This window comes from Falco punctatus (genome assembly GCF_963210335.1).
Source record: "Falco punctatus genome assembly, chromosome: 2".
Taxonomy (NCBI): Eukaryota; Metazoa; Chordata; class Aves; order Falconiformes; family Falconidae; genus Falco; species Falco punctatus.
This window is the reverse complement of record NC_137581.1, coordinates 31948391-31963044: the sequence shown is the minus strand read 5'-3', so window position 1 is coordinate 31963044 and position 14654 is coordinate 31948391. Positions and strand designations below refer to the sequence as shown.

Below are 14654 nucleotides of genomic sequence, written 5' to 3'. Positions count from 1 at the left end.
TGGACTGCATGTACACATCCACAGCCTCATGCTAAAGCTACTTCATGGAAAATTTTGGCATCAGGAATACTGTGTCCAGTTTGGAGCTCCCCAGTACAAGAGAGACACTGACAGACTGCAGCAAGTTTAGTGGAGGGAGACAAAGATGATTGGGCTGGAGTACATGATATTTGAGAAAAGGATGAGAAAACTGGGTTTATTTAGCTTCAAAAGAGAAGGAGGAGAGGAACAAGTATTGTCTTCAACAACAGTAGAGAGGCCAGAGCTGTGTTTCCCCAGTATGTTACAGTCACAAGGTGCAGGAAGCGAAATTCAAACTATTAAATGTAAGGAAAAAAATGTCTCAGCAAGAGTAGTTTGGCTGTGGAACAGCCTCTCCAGAGAGCACTGGAAAAAGCACCGAGCAACCTCATCTAACCTTGAGACTGGTACTGCTGTGAGTGAGTAGTGGGATGGCTGAACCAGAGGAACTCCAGGGTGGACCTCCAGAGGTTCCTTCCAGCCTTAATTATTCTGTGATTCTATACTTCTGATTTCACAAAGAAAGAGGAGATGTTTGGCAATCAAGAGCAAGAAAAGAGCAAAGCTTCCTGAATGCAGTGTAGCATTTCCTTATCCCAGATTTAGTGCCCAAACACCAATACCTGGGTGTAGACCATCATTCCTGACCCAATGAACATGAAATTAGCTCTGCACATGCAAGCCTACACACACCCTTGGACTTTGGAGTGCTGGAACTTGTAAAGAGCACGGGAAATTAGAGAAATCAAGAAGACAGGCAACAAATACTTGGAAAAAAATTCAGCTCAGATTTTTTTAAAAAGATCTTTATCCTAAAGGCTGTTCAGTGACAACAGTAGAGCTATACATACCTTCATTCCTGCTGATCTCTATGTCAGCAAAGAGTCCAATTTTGATGACTTGCCATAAAAGACCCAAAACCAGGTAAGGTTTCCCTTCTTTTAAGTCTTCAGCTCCAATGTTAACAACGTGGCACCCAATGGCTGAAGCAGAGTTCAGGGCCAGGTTCAAATTTTCCTAGAGAGAGAAGAGAACTTCCAAATGAAGCAGTAACTGGAGAGCTGAGGATACAGGAAGGGAGCACAGACCAAACTAGTAAAATCTGTGAGCAGTTTCACTGTGAATGCATTCACATACCTTGAATCATAGAATCATAGCATAGTTTGGGTTGGAAGGGACCTATAAAGGTCATCTAGTCCTGCAGCCCCCTGCATCAACCCCCTTGCAGTAAGCATGGACATCTCCAGCTAGATCAGGTTGCTCAGAGCCCCGTCCAACCTGACCTTGAATGTTTCCAGGGATGGGGCATTCACCACCTCTCTGGGCAATCTGTGCCAGTTTCAGCACCCTCATTGTCAAAAATTTCTTCCTTATATCTAATCCAAATACATCCTCTATTAGTTTAAAACCATTTCCCCTTGTCCGGTCACAACAGGCCCTGCTAAAAAGTTTGTCCCCGTTTTTCTTATAATCCCCCTTTAAGTACTGGAAGGCTGCAGTAAGGTCTCCCTGGAGCCTTCTCTCCTGCAGGCTGAACAACCCCAAGTCTCTCAACTGTTTTTTCTTCACAGGAGAGGTGCTCCAGCCCTCTGGTCATTTTTGTGGCCCTTCTCTGGATCTGCTGTAACAAGTCCATGTCTTTCCTGTTGTGCTGGTTTTGGCTGGGAGAGCGTTAATTTTCTTCAGAGTAGCTGGCATGGAGCTATGTTTTGGATTTGTGAAAAAAAACAGTGTTGATAATTCAGGGATGTTTTAGTTACTGCTGACCAGCCCTTACACAGAGCCAAGGTCTTTGCTGCCTCTCAGCCCACCCCACCAGCGAGGAGGCTGAGGGGGCACAAGAAGTTGGGAGGAGACACAGCCGGGACAGCTGACCCCAACGGACCAAAGGGATATTCTGTACCATATGATGTCATGCTCAGCAGTAAAATCTGGGGGAAGAAGGAGGAAGTGGGGGACATTCAGAGTGATGGCGTTTGTCTCCCCAAGTGACCGTTTAGTGTGCTGGAGCCCTGCTGCCCTGGGGATGGCTGAACGCCTCCTTGCTGACGGGAAGCAGTGAATGAATTCTTGTTTTGCTTTGCTTGCATGCACGGCTTTTGCTTTACCTGTTAAACTGTCTTTATCTCAACCCACAAGTTTTCTCACTTTCACCCTTCTGATTCTCACCCCCATCCCATGGCAGGTGGGTGGGAGGGAGTGAGCAGCTGTGTGGGGCTTAATTGCTGGCTGGAGTTAAACCCTGACACCCGTGCTGGGGTCCCAGGGCTAGAGGCAGTGCTCCAGGTGGATCTCACCAGAGCGGAGCAGAGGAGCAGAATCGCCTCCCTCAGCCCGCTGGCCATGCTGCTTTTGGTGTAGCCCAGGATATGTGTCTGACCACAGGGACCTGGGGAATGCATAATCTGCTGGCATTACTGGTAAATTCTGAGTGCCAACACAAAGATGGAAAGGACCTCTTTGGCAAAGGTGAATGACGCTATGTCACAAGGCATTGAAGCTCAGAGCATACGTCTGCGTTCACAGTGATGTCCTAGCTCAGTCCTGGTTGTCAAAGCCAGGCTTTCCCTATAGCTAAGGCGCAAACACGTGATCAAGTGCAGAATTAGCTTCAGCATGGGGCAAGCTCTGCTCTTCTCAGTCTTGCACACATGGAGGAATGAGGTAAGTTATAGCCCAATCGACTGGCAGATATTCCAGGTTCAGCTCTCCCTAAACAGCCCTAACAAAAGCCCTAACACCTAAGATACAAATAATTTGCTAGCTGGCAAGGTATACAAAAAGCACATGGTCATAGGAATCAGTATGAATACACTTGAGGTTTTTAACCTTGCAGTTCAGCCAAGGTCAGAACAGGTCAAGCCTGGGTATTTTCTTTTTGAACTTCAGAGCGTGGAGTCCTGGTTTGGGAGCATTCAGTGGAAGCAGAGAGATGCTGTGATTCATAGTGAGGGGTGGAAAGAAGGTGAGGTTTCAAGAATGTTATGTTCCTTTTCCACTTCCTTCCCATTTAAAACAAAGAGTATAAAAAAACCTGACCCACAGGTCTAAGCTATTCAAAAAGGTGGCTTGGTAAACAGAGGATAAGTAAAGCAGACAGAAGTCTTGAAAATATAATTTATCACACAGAGTCTCAATTTTTCACATGAATTTCCTCACCACTGGTGTGACAGAGAGATTTGATTAGATATAAAATGCAGAGACATAGTGTAAATTCTCATAAGCTAGAAAAAATTGGAGCATTTCAAATTAATTACCTTTTCTCCACCAGACAGCTGTAAAAGGGTTAAGTTAAAGTGGAAGCTATATTGATCAAATCATGTCTATGTGTGACAGGGATTGATCTGAGCTGCATCACTAAGCTATGCTGCTGACCAAAATGATTAGAACTGAAAGATGTGGTACACAGCATAAAAATCCAATTTAATGGCTTCTGAGCTTACTTGAGCCCGGCTAATGTTCCATCAAATCAGAGTAGCTGAGGGCTAAACTGGGTTAAGTTCATATCTATTCCATATATCTATTTATATTCTGTATCCAGATATATAGATGCTGTTCTTATAAAAATATTTCTCTACGTACTGCTGCGTGAGAAACACAATAAGCTTTATAAAGTGAAAATTTGCTTTTTTGTCCAATGGTTAAATCTTACACGTGTGCATGTAATAGAAATAAAGAAGGGATTCAGCATTCAAGGTGAAATAGCATGGATTGTAAAAGGCAGGCAAAGACTATGGTCCCGTCTCAGGCACATTGCATATCACAGTGCTTCCTGGATCTCAGTTAATATTTTGGTGAGGACATCAGACTGCAACACAGCAGTTGTGAATTCAAGTCCATGGCCGTGCCTGTGTGACCTTGTATGCAGGGTTCAGCCTTCTGAGAGCTGCTCCAACTGAGACTGGTCACCACATTATCGAGTTGCTCTTGCATTTGTACGGCACCTGCCGCAAAGGCATCTCAAGCTTTGAACTGGTAAACATACATTGGGTTAGGTGCAAATATAAACACAGTTTGTTTAATGAGATTGCTCACATGTTTGGAAAGAAACAGAAATATAAGTCTTTATGGGTTTACGATGTGGACCTGAGCATCTCACTTTGGCACAAACAACTTTGCCTGACTGTGTTGGGCAGGACTATAGTATCCCCAGCCTTTGCTCTGAGTATATCAGAGCATCCTAAAGGAAAAGCAAAGAATCTTGTATTTCAGTACCTGTATTGTGAAGGGTGTGAGTTTCTTTTTGTTGATTGTTCTCTCATCAATGGTATCTGGCACTGAAAAGTTGATCATCTTACTGGAAATAAAAGATAAAGTAAGAAATACACTACTAGCTATGTGAACACAAAATACAGATAGAGCTTTTATCACTACTCTGTAGGGCAAGCCAAAATGCTGGAGAGTTACTGAATTGAGCAATTCTTTTGGGTCACATGCAGATTGCACTACACGTGTGTGGCCAAGAATGCCACAAGGTGGTGTGAGAAGTTTATTGTGCAGAAAATTTCTGTGAAAGCACTCACTACCTCGTGCTGCCACGTGAACCCCTAAAAGTTCTTGAACAAAAATAAAACCAAGTAACTCCTCAAATTTCACTGTATCGCAAGGCTCCAGAGGCAAGGAAAAACTCTCGTTTAACATGAAAGAAGCTTTATATTTTTAAAGATGAAAGAAACAAAACTCCTAGCATTATTAAGGCCCTAAATCAGCAAAGATTCATGAGCTTAATGTAGTCAGCAGCTTCCCTTTAAGCAGAGAGGTGAGTTTCTGGAGGCTCACAGTTCCCATTTGTGAGAAAGACAGGTATTATTTACCAAAGCACTATGCCATCACCGACCGCCTGGAAGAGGTCATCTGTTTCTGGATTCATTGGGACCACGTGCTTACAGTCAGGGTCCTTCTCAAGAGCTTTATTAATCCAGTTGACAAAGGCATACTTTTCTTCCTCTGTAGACACAACATCAAATCCATCAGTTTGCTGATATGGTAGCAATATGTCTACCATCATATTACTTACAAAGGCAGAGCTCCTTGCGGGGAAGACTATCCCACCAGTGTGACCGATCAACAAACGCCTACAAGGGAAGAAGGCTCTAGGGAGGGAGGCAAATGAGCTGAAGACAGCAATGGGTTTGAGCTAGTAATACTCATTCCATACTCTGTCCCATTGACGGGGGTTGCCCAATATCATGAGGGCAGGCACATTACAGAGACTGATAATGAAATTCTCATGATTCAACTGCATGTTGCAGTTGCTACGCTCTGCTAAGGGTAATACGTACTTGCACCGTAATGTGAGTGCATTGCTGTATCACTCCGCTAAATCCAAACCCCACATAACTTCAAATAAGTTCAGATAAGTGATTTCTGTATTGTAGATTACACCCTCCACATGCAATATTTAGAAGAGCGTGGCCAGGGTTGGATTCTGACAAGGAGCATTGAGAAGGTAATGGGCAAATATTGCCTGTAGTCCAGCAGGGCTGAAATGTGGCTATCCTGTACCAGCAGCAGCTCACACAGCCCCCAACAGCTCAGAGATGGTGTCCCCTGTGCTCAGCTGGGTGGAGGCCTTGGTAGCATCCTCCACTCTCCCTTCTCTGGAGAAAGTCAGTTCCTCACCCTTGCCCATGGAGAAGGCAGCCAAGGGTGGGACTTCTTCCCTGTGGAGCTGCTTCAGAGTGGGCTGTACACAGGAGGCAACAGAAGCAACCATGGCTGCCCCAAACTTTCAGCTTGGGGAAACAGGCTTGAAGAAAAGCCTTCTTTATAGGGGTCATGCCATCTTTAGAAAAAGGTCAAGAACCATTTGGTTACAGGTGAGTTTACAGAGAGACTACCGGACTACTGGTAAAATGTACAAGGAAATGGGTCAGCAGCAATGGGGAACCCATGCCCTGCCTCCCTGTGAGCAGGGACAGCAAGGGGCCAGTCTCTGTGCTGCTACAGCCATGCCAGGAGGCTGTTCCCCAGCAAAGCTGCAATGCACTTAAGGTAAGGGAAGCGAAGCCAGCTGGAGCTTCCTCCCGTAGCCACAGCTCTGCCTGCCCCAGTAAACCAGCTCACATTATTTTTTACAAAGACCCTGCTCCAGACCTCTGTCACCTTCACAACTCTGCCTTGCACCAGCCTTGCCTGAACAGCCACCAAAGCTCACCGAGGCCAGAGCAGCTGGGTTTGCACTGAGATAAGGTGCAGATGATCTCTAAGGGCACGCTTGTTCCTCATTGCTGTCAGTGTAGGACAGCTGTACGTACCTGAGTAAGAGTGTTGTGTGCCGGCACTGGACTGCTCGGACGTCCCACCGATAGCACAGATCCCCTCCTTTTTGTTGATTTGTTTTCGGAACGACTTAGCAACATCATCACTCTTCAGGTTTTGGAAAATCTTTCAAGCATGAGAGACAATTTTAAGATTTCAGAGAATTGAACCAAGCTAAAACAGTGAGCTCTTGGGCCAGGAGGCACGTCCTTTCTGCTTCATATGTACATAGGGAAGCATGGCTTGTGCGTTATTCAGTGGTATATACTGGATAAAATCTGTGTATTGTCTGCCATGGTAGAACAGGATCGTGTGCAGATTTTTGTTTTCAGAGCAGTGAACAAAGATCGGCTAAGTAACCAACATGTGTATGGTATGAAACAACAGAGCTAAAATGTGCAGGAGGAGGGCCTTTAACAGTTTTGGTTTGAAGACAGGACAAGTAAAAATCTATTTCTCCATCCCAAGGAAAATCCACTTTTATTTTAGCATTTGCTTTTGTCCTAGATCAGACCAGGAAAAGAAGCTTTTTAAATAGAAAAAATGCCCCATAAAGTTTTTAGTTTCAATCTGCTGAAATTTTTCATAACCATATATCCAGAACATAATCTTTTTGCAACTTATAACTGAAAAACTTTATGCCACTGCATATTCCAACCAAATGGAAAGGTATTAAATGTATTCAATACACAGCTGCATTTATGTACATAGAACTTGTCCCACTTAATTGCAGGATTTCTAGTTTGCTTACCTTCTGCTCTCATCTTTTCCAACCAGAGGACTCCTTGGATTAACTAGGTGCCCAGGATACCCTGTGCTTGTGCCTCTGCTGTGCCCTGGGGACAACCTTGAGTATCCCACCTGGCATCTTATTGAAGTAAATAACATCTTACTTACTGAAATAAATTCATCAAAACTGATCCTGCCATCCCCCGTGGTTGTCAAATTCTGAATGAGTTCTCTGGCTTTATATCCTGGGAGAGGGAGGTTGGCTGCCTTCAACACATCTGTTAGGTCATTGGCATGGATGAAGCCGTTCCCACTGATATCTGCAAAGATTGTCACCAACATTTAGATTCTACATCATCCCAATGAAATTTTATGCACACAAAGGCTGTTTTTATTTTACCTGGGGAAGGGTACATTATATATAAAGGTTTGGTTCCTGAAATTCAGTATTTTCAACCATTGTGGTGTGTATTTTCAACCATTCAGCCCCATGAAGAAATTACAATCACCATTTAACAAAAAATACCCCACCTCACAGTGATGAAATTATATGGTTTAGAATATAGTAATACTTTAACAAAGCTAAGTTTAGATGGATATAACTGACTATCCAAGGTTTGCATATAGACAAACATGTGATTCATAGAGGGAGTATCCTGTCTACAGAACAGCTAAAGAAAATGGAGTTGGTGCAATACAGTTACACCTTACATGTGTATATATTTATAGATATAACTGGTGATTTTAGCCTGTTTCTGCATCTAGTATCATTGGAAGTCATGAAGGTTTGGAACCGCGTATGTCATCCTTAAAATAAGAACATGGGTGTTTCTCTGCAATGGTGCTAACATAGACAGTCCTGCTGAGCCTGTTGCAAGATCCAGGGTAGGATTTTATGAGATCACCAATACAGGTTAAATAGTCCTTTGTTCTCCAGCAGTCTGTGAAAATCTCCAAAGATAAAGAAGTATACTGAATCTATTGTATGGAGAGTTTCTGTTAAAACACTATGGTTAGGTACATAGTGTTATATAGATATGTATATGTATATGTGTCTTTCTTGTTCTGCAGGCTCTTCTTCCTCAGCCCAGAGGCTGAGGTGATTTTAAAGAAGTGTGTGCCAATTTTCTGCGTGGTAAGTTGCAATATGAGTCACTCCTTGCACGCTGCAAAAAGGCACTCGGCTCTCAGCATCAGTAGCACGGATTAATACAGATTGCAGAGAGCATCCTATCCATTTCTGCAGTCATACAACAAAAGGATCTGGACTTGGAGAGTGAAATATCTGGGAGAGGAACAAAAGCCTCCATCCAGCATTTGCCTTGTCAGTACATCAGGTGTACGGGGCACACAGTGACCAGATGCTTAAGATTGCCAGCCTGGGCTACTGTGTGCCTAGAAGCTGAACAACCATCACCTGAAGCAGCAAGGACAACTGGTTAACACATAATCCAGCCAGGCTGACAGATCTGCTAATAAAAGTTATGTGAGCTGTCAGAAGCTCAAGGACCTTTTTATAGAATGTGGGCAGACAGCGATGGGTCTGCGTGACTTTACAGGAGACAAATCAGATGATAATTTTAAAGGCTTGGGAAGGAAACACACAGTTTAAAAATATATGGGGCTTGAAAGGTCATAGTAAAGGGATGACAAATTTTGTAACCATTTGGACATTTGTCTTCTCCAGACTCTTCCTCCCCACAGGGAGTACTCACTTGAGAATTATTTACAGCATGGTTTTCTCTACAGCTTCTGAGGTTATTTCATAAATGCTGCTTTCATCACCTTGCCATCTCTCTCCAGCAAGAGCCATTGCTCCGCAGCATGCTGGTGTGGTTTCACCCAGGAGGCCCGCAGTGGCAGGAAAAGGAGTTTCTGCGGTTCCTGTGACACTGCAGCAGCGCTGGAGTAAACTGCATTTCCTCACAGCTGGTCAGTACATCAGAAAAGAGCTTGCTACAGCTTCACACTTCAGCAGTGCCTTTCCTGTTTGCCGTACTCACCAACTTTGCTGAAAGCCTCCTGTAGCTCTGCCATCTCCTCCTCCGAGAAGTGTGCTGTTGACGCCATTTCCTATTTCTCCGAGTGGCGGGTCTGCAAGAAGAAAGCACTTGGTTTTATTTGATGACTTTTTGGGTTTGTTATCATGATGAAAAAGGGGGGGGTTCACTTGGTTTTTGAAAGTCTCGGAACAGCTCCCCATAGCTGAAAACCCAGTTCCTCTGTGCATCCCAAAATCAAGTGAAGGGGTAAAATCCTGCGTACATGACATACAAATCCATGTCCCTCCTGTTGTTTTCCCAGGCCCTGCTCAAAATCCCAACAGTTTTATTTATACTAATGTAATTGGAATGAAATCCTACCTCTGCTAACTTTTGTTTCTCATGGAGAAAGCGGACAAAACTGTGCTGGCTCTTGTTATTCCCCCTTTGGAAACACAATTCACCATGTGCTTCTTCAGCAGTGCCGGCAGAGAAGCAGCAGCCCTGTCTGCTCCTGGGGGGCTGGCTTGGAGCTGAACCCTGGGGAATATTTGCACCGCCTACCTTCGGGTACCTAATGAGGAGGCTGGTCACCCTTACGGGGTGGGTGGATGGAGAGAAGCTCCTTCACAAGGTGTTCAGAGCACCAGGTCGGGCTTCCCAGAGGGCTACTTCTCTTCCTGGCTATGGGGAGAGTTTAGGCACTTGCCCACAGGGTACCTAAGTTAGTGCCTGGGGTCGGGTGGCACTTTAGGAATGGGTGGCTGGAAGGAGTTTTTCTGCCTTTCCTCTCACCAAAGGTATAAAGCAGGAGGAAGGATTAGACTTTCCCTTTCTACGCACCTGTCTTAATAATCAGAAAGTGAAAGTTTACTTCCCTTTGTCATATTATTTAATACACTGCCAAAAGATGCACGTTATACCCCTCTGCTTTTTTGTGCACCTACTGTCCCTTGCATCTATTCATGAGGAAACTGTTCAGGAGACAATCTATTATTCTATATTTGTCAGAATGTCTCTAGTGTCCTATGTCTCTTTAAGTATTAATTAACCAAGCAACTATTTAAATAGAATAGAATGGAAACCCGAGTTGATCCTGGAAAGTGGTTGCTGTAGCTACAGTGTTCAAATGGGGGGAAAAAAAAATCAGAAATACCTCATTCCCAGACTAAAACCAGCATTGCATCATGGAGGCTTAGATTCCAAACTTTATAGAAGGATATACAGGGATAATTTTAAAAATTAGAGGTTTGCTACAGCCTATCTGGGCTTCAGGTCTAATGCTGTCTTGAACTCGTGCATTGATTCCTTCTATCTGTGAGAGCCAATCTGGACATGGCTTTGAAAGCCCAAAGGCAATCTCATGGGGTTAGCTTTTTGTCTGCTGTCTCCCTGTAGCATTGCGCACCCTTTTTTTTTGCCACATCACTGTGGTTTTAGGGCGAGGACAGCTTCCAGAGAAAAATCTGTTCATTCACTCCAACCTTCATATGCAGAGAAATGCAGCATAATCCACAATGCAGTCACATACTGGGGCACGAGAACCCAGGTGCAGCTTTAGCACAACAGAGCTGCTGGTTGCTGCCGAAATACTAATATAATATAAATTTTTCTAACCACCTTACTTTCAAACATTACCTGTAAAAAGCCCTGTGATCCACTAGCAAAATAATGACTAGGTTATATATACTCAGGTAGAATTAGATCCAGTCTCGCTCCTTCATCCTGGTACCTTTCCTGCCTCTGACTCCTCACTACCAATCTTCTTCTGTTGCATGCTGTGGTTTTTTGCAGTATGTGGATTACCTAAAATGCACCTGGACACATGAAAATCTTACACTATCAGCAAGAAAATCCATATTCCACTGCAAGATCATCCCTTCCAGTCTAGTCACTTGATTAAGCAATGTAATTTGCGACATAACTTTTAATAGCATTAAGACTGTTCTAGAGCTTAACAGATAGAAACACCACAGGCTGTTGCCTACAACATTACTGTTGCAAAGAGTTTTACAAACTTGAGAAAAAATTATCACCAACATAAAATGGACTTTTCTTGATTGCATAATTTGTTGCCTCTGATCAGTAACTAACCAAACTGTTAAATACAAAGAACCCTACTAATAGTACATATATTTACGTGTGTGGGCATTTATACTAATAACACATAATAGGATGAAGGGCTTTGCTGTAACGAATCCTTCTGACATCTTTTTTAGGTCAATGTTATCCACTGTGCTGTAAAGGTGGTTAGACCTAGCTGAGAAGTCAGATGAATCTGTACCAAGCATGAGAACTGGTCCTGAGGACCTAAGGAGTAGTTGTACTCGGGTGATGGAGGTATTGTCACTCCCCACCCCAACACACAACTGGGTTTCTTCTGCATTTTCATGTCCTTAGTATCTCTTCATTCCAGCCTGTCAGCTCCAGCATCTAACATCACCTGGTGCTGCTGATTAAAAACCAGCTCTCTGTTTAGGCAGCAGTGAGATTTGGACAGGCACCCTCTGTCAGCCAGCCCCGTCCTGTCATCTGTGCAGCTCTTCTGGCAGGTCAAGTGCATCGTAACCCATCACCTCTCTGAGGGTTTGACACTGAGGCCCATCACAGTACATCTGCCATGTAAAATCCATACCAGCAAGAAAATCCCCACCTCTACACAGTCTCAGGGTTACCTCTACTCCTGGCTTTGGCAAGGGACATAATAAAGGCAGCAAAAGTGTTAGAAGTCTTCGCTGCACGTTTTCCAGGCTCACCCGCAGCCAGAAGATCTCTGTGAAGTTACTGAAAGCCCACACATTTACACTCAATTAATCAAAATCAGAATTTGCAGATTAAAGATTTCAGGGTTATTCACAATTAAAAATAACTGTCATTTTTTAAAATTGTTCAAGTAGTAAAAGCAAAACATAGGGAAATCAAGAGAGTAAAAGTCCAATGCTTTAGCAACACACAGCAAAAAGGAGCAAACCCACTTTCAAAAAGCTACTTTTCAGTATATAAACTGCTTATTTTGCTTAGATCATTACAAGTAAATTATGATATCTAGGCACATAGAAATGTAAAATGCTTCTGGGTAATGGTAGGGGAGGTTTGGCCCAATATTTTCTTACTAATGTTATCAGCCAAGAGCAGGGTCATTTGCTTCTAGGGGTCAAGCACTTCCAGCACTTCATCATCCTCAGTGCAAACTGAAAATACCTCAGGCATCCCATCAAGAGGGCATCCAACAACCCTGGGTGAATAGTCCGATTACTGATAATCCACAAGGCATTGTAAGCATATGGTGCACTGCTCTGCTCCAAACCATTTGCTAAATCAGTATGACAAGACAGATGCCGAGAAAAAAATGCAGAGGGTGGTATAGCAGCAAAGTATGTGGAGGTGACAGGTAATATGAACTAGTTGAAACAGCTTCTTTGAAGGGAGTGGCTGTTGAGGTGCTGAGAGAGGAGCAAAGGGAAAATCAGCAGATGAGAACCTGGGGATGGCTTTGAGCATGGAGATGCAGAGCAAGAAGCAAAGAGAAGGCTGGGCAAGGGTGAACCACAAGCAAAAGGGAGGGCAGTTTGAGAAGGAACAAATGCAAATGGCTTAGCTATCAGCACAAATGAGATTTTAAAGGTCAGCAGCAGCTGGGAGGAAGGATCTTGAACTTGGTGTGATCAAAGATCAGTGAAAGAACTGAGGTTCTTTAGAGAGAACAAGATGAAAGTCAGCACATGCTTGTATGTGGAGGCAGGATGCTGAGGAGGGGAACACAGCTCCACAGGTCAGAGCAAGAAAGCAGAACAGCCAACAAGAAAGAAAGGGATGGTAATAAAAATTCAGAAGGAAAAAAATCACTCCTTCAGACAGACTGAGCTTCAGATGGCATCAGGACATCTGGATTACACATTGCCTGAAAGTGACGCTTCGTTCTTGTTTGCCAAACAGCATAAACCCACTATTGCAAAAGCAAAAATAAAGTTGTGCAAACTACTTCTTCCTCCCCAGAAGGCTGTTGATTTACAGATTAATGTAAAAAAGGGAAAATAGCCTCACCTAAGCTGCTGACAATCGTACCAAACTGATATCAAAAGAGCCTCTACGAAGCACTGCCTTTCCTGCCATCATTTCCAAACCAATACATTACAGCCATGCCGTAAAGCTTCCTTTTATTTGACCTTATCCTCAGAAGGACCTACTATCACACTGATATTTTAAGAGATCTAATAACAAACAATTTTCAGTCTGGAATATAAAGGAAGAACTAAAATAATCTCAAACCTGAACGTTACCTCTAAATTGAAACACAGCAATATTGATGTTCTTTCATCTCTTTCAATTTTGAAACCATAGCCTGAGAAGCTGCCTGGTTATGCATTAGTTGGCAAAGTGTGCACCCACCACGCAATATAAATAATAAATGGCAAATCCATTAAAACCTCAAGGTTTCCAAGGCTTGTATTAAATGGTTACCTTGTTTCATATTTTCCTCCACTTCTCTGGTGTTTAAGCCTTATTGCAAGCAAGGCAATGAAAGCCTTGAAGGTGTGAAACTGCACTTTACAGCTAGACATGAAGCTGTACCTTTCCCCAAAGCAAAAAAGTAAATTTCATGGGGCAACATCACATTTCACAAACACATACTTAAGTTGTCAGGAATGATTTAACTGTGAATTTGGTGCTGAGAAAGTTGAACAAATTACTAATATTTACTCACTTTCTACCATCAGGGCTTTATTATGTTAATGTACTAGTGCTTTGTTAGTAATACAACAACGCCTCTAGCTGTTGGAGTGATCAGATAAAGAACTGCATATGTGTTCCCCATCATATATACATTCCCCTATTTCTTCTGCTGTCTTCTCTTCATACTTTTTTATTTTTTCTGAAAGTGATGCAGCAAGAGGCACATGCTGTTGCAAAACATAGCTGTTAGAGTTGCATGGGGCAGCGTAAGACTGTCTCCCTCCGCACACAAAGCTCTGCTTTTTACTTTATCAGAGCTCTCAGCTCCAGTTCCTTTTCTTTTCTCTTTCTTGTCTCATCCACAAATTCAATTTCCAAATGTCCAGCTTTCCATAAGGGTTGGGGGATACTTCCCCAGCTCCTTTCTGCATTAGCCTTTCCCTCCTAGCTGATAGCAAAGAGGCACCACCAGCAATCCTCCCACAACACGCAGCCCGCCCTGGACAGTGCCACCAGCAGGCAGGAGTAACAGAGGTGGCCTCAGAATTGTGCAGAAACTCTTGTGATAGATCTGAAGCATCTTGCAGGCCAGAAAAATACAAGGGAAAAGAGAGTATCTTGAGCATAGTCGATCTTTGTTCCATGCTTCTTGCACCTTTGGGGCCCTCCTCATTCCTGTCACTCATCAGAATATCGCTGATAGTATAATCCTCCCTAGAAATATTTCCCTCTGCCTTTCCCTCATAAGGTCCCACATGTAAATCTACATATCCATATGCATTTCTGTTCAAATTATGTCTCAGTCAGTTGATTTTCTACAGTGTGGAAGGGCTGAGGGGAAGACAAGAAAAGAGGAGATTTATGAGTTAGGCTCTGATAAATATTTTCCTTCTGGAGACAAGTTTTGTTATTTTAGTTCTCACCAAGGGGTGAGAAAAAGAGAAATTACTCAGTGGATCTCGTGTTGAAAGAAGAATCAATGCTATA

At 43.3% G+C, this 14654-nt stretch overlaps 1 protein-coding gene across 1 annotated transcript in view; it reads right to left on the bottom strand.

Annotated features, from left to right (window-relative positions):
• The window catches only part of LCP1 (lymphocyte cytosolic protein 1), a 33027-nt gene that overhangs the window by 13578 nt on the left and 4795 nt on the right, over positions 1 to 14654 (bottom strand). The window contains exons 2-7 of the mRNA XM_080375834.1: positions 9015 to 9105; positions 7180 to 7331; positions 6279 to 6408; positions 4836 to 4968; positions 4237 to 4318; positions 873 to 1038 (exon numbers count right to left, since the gene is read on the bottom strand). Coding sequence (XP_080231960.1) covers positions 873 to 1038; positions 4237 to 4318; positions 4836 to 4968; positions 6279 to 6408; positions 7180 to 7331; positions 9015 to 9081 — 730 coding nt within the window. The 5' untranslated portion in view covers positions 9082 to 9105. The remainder of the gene's footprint in view (positions 1 to 872; positions 1039 to 4236; positions 4319 to 4835; positions 4969 to 6278; positions 6409 to 7179; positions 7332 to 9014; positions 9106 to 14654) is intronic.